The 5,163-nt window shown below is 43.8% G+C and overlaps 1 protein-coding gene across 1 annotated transcript; it reads right to left on the reverse strand.

The window, feature by feature from the left end:
* Positions 1-544: 544 nt before the first annotated feature.
* Positions 545-4,443, reverse strand: LOC123164729 (non-specific lipid transfer protein GPI-anchored 1). The gene is made up of 3 exons (XM_044582278.1): positions 3,961-4,443; positions 1,430-1,489; positions 545-948 (listed from the first exon to the last, which is right to left on the reverse strand). The coding sequence occupies exons 1-3, from the start codon at positions 4,298-4,300 to the stop codon at positions 827-829; spliced, it is 522 nt and encodes a 173-aa protein (XP_044438213.1). The 5' UTR covers positions 4,301-4,443; the 3' UTR covers positions 545-826.
* Positions 4,444-5,163: the final 720 nt, after the last annotated feature.

Consider the following 5,163-nt stretch of genomic DNA (forward strand, 5'->3'; position numbering starts at 1 on the left):
GTACTTTTACCCTTCTAGGAATGTTGTCGTGCAGCTCAGGCGTCATCGGTCCGGTCATGATGGTGTGTTCAATCCGCCTTCCTCTCAAGGACGCCATGGTGGATTTCATCCCAATGACACGGCTTCGGGTGAAAACCCATGTTTATCTGTTTGATCTCGACAGCGGCAATGCTTTGTAGTGTTACCCTCCTTGGGACATTGTCGTGCAGCTCAGGCGTCGTCGGTCCGGCCATGATGGTGTGTTCAATCCGTCCTTTGCTCTTGTTTGGCAGCATCTTCGTGTCGTTTTTGTGTCTTTATGCCTTTGTGCATGTTTTTTTAATCCTGTTGTTCGGTCATATTTTGATGTATTTTATAAATAAGGCTTCCTCAGTATTTTATACCGTTTGATCATGTATTGTGGGTTTTGTTTTATATATAAAGCCGGATGAAAACCTAGTTCAAGAGCTCGTTGTATAAGCCCCGGCTATCTAAACAATCTATCCACGAAATAAATATCAATATAGCTCTGTCGTGGTTAAGCATCTGCCATCAACACATGGCGTTTGCGTACCAGATTTTGATTAAAACAAGAAGAACATAACCACACTTTTTCAGGATATTACTGCAAACCATCACTTCCACATGAAGAAACACAAGTCTCAACTCTCCATCTACTTATCTGGGGTAAAACAACAGTACGTCATCCGAACGAATCCTTTTACCACGTGAGTAGATATAGACCATCTAAAGCATCGTCGTTGTGTGGGAACTTGCAGAGTTATGGAAACAAACATGAAGGATAGAAGAAAGGGAGAGGATAGAAGGGCGTGTGCTTGTCCGAAAATCAGAAGATGGATGAGATGAGAGCAGAGACGACGGCCGCCGCCACGACGCCGTAACCGAGCCCCGTCGGAACCTTGAAGCCGTCGGCGGTGTCTCTCGCCGGTGCGGCAGTGGACGGAGTAACTGCAGGGGAGAACAACACTTCCGAGTTAGCATATATTCAGCTATCAAGGGGACTCCTATCATATGATAGCTACTACTAGTAAATTTCACAACAATACAGACAGGTGACGGGACATGTCACTTTTACTATCTTTGAACATTTCACAGAACTGGCTGTTGAGGGGACTCCTATGATATACTCCCTCTGTCCCAGAATATAAGCACGTTTTTGACACTATGCTAGTGTTAAAAACGTTCTTATATTGGGACGAAGGGAGTACATAACTAGTAAATTTCACAAAAATAAAGACAGAGACAACTCGCTTTTACTATATTTCGACATCATATTCAAGAACATGTTTCACAGAACTAAATGTTTTAGCCAACTCCGTATCTGTATCAAATTGTCTAGAAGCCGCAGTTCTCTGAAATAGGTTCTTAAATTTGCAGTTACTAATCGATCGTAATTGTGAAATCGAGGCAAAGGATTCAGAAAACTCACTCTTGGAAGCATTTGCGAAGAGAGCGTAGTCTGGCGAGCTCGGGGTCAGGTGCAGCAGGTCTAGCAGGGGAGAGCATCATCAGCAATTAGAATGTGTTAGAAAATAACCACTGTCAAACTTGACTATCAACAATTATCTAGATTAGTTTAGTCGTGATATGAGAATGAACACTCCTTTTTTTGCGGGGAAGAATGAACACACCTTGTTCAGTATCAATAAAATATTTGAAGTGAAAAATATAAGAAAAGAAAGGCAAGTAACTTTAGGCACTCTGACTCACTGAGAAGTGATTTTTTTAAGGGAAATTCAGTGCTTAGAAACAAGGTAATTGCGGACAATTGGGAACATGAGAGGGTTTTTTTTTAGAATCAAATACAAGAGTTTGTGTTTTTTTTTAGAATCAATATGAGTGTGTGTGTGCGCGTGCGCGCGCGCGTGCGCAAAATGGGCTCAATCTTGTACGCGAGTCAATGACCTGACCACCTGTAGCTAGGCCCAGCATGCACAGGTGGCCTGCTTTCTCCGCGTACACACATATTGTGTGCTCGGCCTATACTATATAGCTTACTAGGCCCAACACAGCACTTACGCATGGCTATGAGCTGAACTGTGACGGTTCCTAGGGCGAAGGTGTGGCTTCCACCGGGAGATAATGCGGTCAAACTGAACTGTGACGGTGGAGTTTCATCTCTGGGGAGAGAGGAGTAGCGGCTGCGGTATGTGGGGATAGCACAGGCAAGTATCTAGGAGTTTCAGTTGTGGTTTATGATGGCCTGATTGATCCGGCGAGTTTGGAGATGCATGCATGCAGCGAAGCTCTTGCACTAGCTCGGGATTTGAATCTTCAAAATCTGGTGATAACCTCGGACTGCCTTGAGGTGATCTCGAACATCAACAACAATGCATCACCAGTTTATGCTCCGATCATAAAGGAAATTCTTGTTAGTAGGAATAGTTTTCTTACTGTTTCATTCCGTTTTGAGCGTAGGGATAATAATTTTGAGGCCCACTCGATAGCAAAAGGAGCTGCGTCTCTTTCGATGGGTCGCCATGTGTGGCTAGGGATTTGCCCAGATATTGCTTGTATCTCGGATGTCTTGAACTTTGAATAAAATTCCCTAGTTACTCTCAGAAAAGGCTATGAGCTGCGATTTTGGTGCAAACGCAGGGTTTTACAAACGTAGGAATAGAAAACGCGCAAAATATAGTCGAAAAGCAGGTGCGAAACAAAGGGTTGGAAACCACAAAAGTTCTATAGACTTGCATGTTTGATTCACATGAATAGCAAACACAGGAATTCCACTATACATGATTAAATCAAAGTCAAACCAGACTAGAAAGTATAACTAGTAGGAGTCGGCGGTATAAATTCTAAAAAGAGATCCAAGTGAATTGTGAGATCAAATAAAATTTTCCTTCACTTTTCCTCTGCTCCATTCCTCTGAACCAAAGGAATGAATAGTGCTTGCAAAGCTTTTATTTTTCTATTCTTACGCTTTTCCTTTACTTTTCCTATGAATCAACAAGCCTTAAAACGGTGCCATATCCTCATTTCATCACGATTGACGTCCTGACGCCAAGGGTCTCTACTTGTTTCAAAAACCATCGAATACAAGAGACACACACTCATGCGCGTGCTCATGTAGACCATAATATACTATGCAAAAAAATGTAGACCATAATATAGTGCATGTTTACACAAAACATTAACTAAAGATTTAGTTAGTCGAGATTGACGAAATCACAACTATTGTCTTGTTACTGACAAAACACCGAGTAAGTATTTCACCTACCACTAAGGGCATCTACAATGCGGGCCGCCTAACTAGGCTCTTATGGAGGAAAAAATTAATATTAGAAAATTAGAAAATATCTAAGAGCTCTACCTTGCAACGCCAGACGCTAATAATGGATGCTAATCATACGCTAACTAAACGGTTTATGTGCCACATGCTGAAAAAAGAAAGGAAGGAAGCATCTGACGCATCTTTTTGACAGCTCCAACTGCCAATCGATTGGCACATCGATAGGAAAGAAATCCTGGTGCCTACCCAAGCGCCCCGCGTTCGAGTTGCCCTAAGAAGTTATACGTAAACTTGAGGTTTGATCTATGGTGAGCTAGGATACAACAACCTCCACACTAACCACTCTATAAGTATCAACACACGAAAAGTGTGTAACAGAAATGTTTGTTTGTTTTTTCAAGAAAAGAGGGGAACGCCCTCAGCCTCTGCATCTAGTGTGTAGCAAAACTGTACTAGAATACTATCTTGTTCCTTTTTCCAAGTTTTTTACTAGTTGTTTTTACTTCCTTTTCTTTGCGATGGCTCTCTTTACTTCCATATAAGAACCCAACTAATTAATCAAGTTAATGCCGAGTACTGTATATTGCGAGTGATGAGATCTCGAGATTCAAACGCATGAACACCAAAATTAACAAGGCAAATAAATATACTAATCAAACACAGAGAGGTCAATCGGAGCTGGTGCCGAGTGAGCTACCGTGTGACTAGCTGAGCAAGGTACTCACTGATGCAGAGGGAAACGTTGGCGTTGGGGAGCTTGCAGGCGGCGGGCTGGGCCAGGAGGCGCTCGAAGCGGAGGCCGAGCTGCTGCACGCCGTGGCTGCCGCTGTGCACCTGCTGGATGATGGAGCAGAGGCACTCGGGCCGCGACTTCTGCGTGTCCGCCGTGTCCTCGCAGCACTTGGCCGACGGCGTGTCCTCGTGCCCCGTCGCGTAGTCCATGCAGTCCGACAGCTTCTGCAGGTCCTCCTGGCACTTGGTCTGCAGCGCGTCCTGCGCCACCGACGTCGACGCCGCCATCGACACGGCGAGCAGCACCGCCGCCAGCTGGCACCACCGCGCCATCTCTCGGTCGATCGCCGGCTGGCTAGGTTAGGTCCCTTCTTTCGTTTGGCTCCGCTTCGATCTGTGCTCGGTTCTGAGCTGCTGTAGCTGGCTAGCTGTTGACGAGGAGGAGGAGGAGGAGGAGAAGGCTTGTGTGGCCGGCCGGCGTTTATAGATAGCCATGATAGGAGACGTCGCGAGGGCATTCAAGTGGGCGGTGAAGGTTAGATGTGTTTGCATTTAAGACGGGAGTGGCAGGGGGGCAGGGCTGGTCAGTACAGTTCTTGTGATGGTACGTACTCCTACCATACGTGGCCTGGCTTTGCTTTGGTTACGTATATACATACCCTGACAGGTCTCTCATGCTGAAAACTAGAGCTCTCGTTTTATAAAATAAGAGCAAAAGCGAACCATATTTTAGCATCATGTGTACTGCTACTCCGTTCGATCCATATTAATTGACGCTATTTTAGTACAACAATAGACATTATAGCTGGATAAGATACCACTTCATCTTCATTCAAGAACTTATAAAAGTATTGAGCTGTAACAAAATAGTGTATGTTATTACTGAGCGATAATGATAAATGGAACTCGGGATCCATGGAGCCTGAATTTTTAAACAATTCAATAATCATACTTCTGTGTTTCAAAAAAATCAGAAAAAATACGCATATACCCAGAAATGTAATGTACACGTGTGTAAATTTTCATGATCAAATACATAAAAATAAGAGTTACACATAAAATACACATATCTCAGGCTTTTTAGCACATGCACTCTCAAAGTCCATACTCCTTCCTTCCCAGAATCTTAGGTGCCTAAGCTTTTTTCTGAAAATCACAAAATCTAAGGCGTGTTAGCTTAGCTCTTGATATTCTCT

Source organism: Triticum aestivum, chromosome 7D (assembly GCF_018294505.1).
Source record: "Triticum aestivum cultivar Chinese Spring chromosome 7D, IWGSC CS RefSeq v2.1, whole genome shotgun sequence".
NCBI lineage: Eukaryota > Viridiplantae > Streptophyta > Magnoliopsida > Poales > Poaceae > Triticum > Triticum aestivum.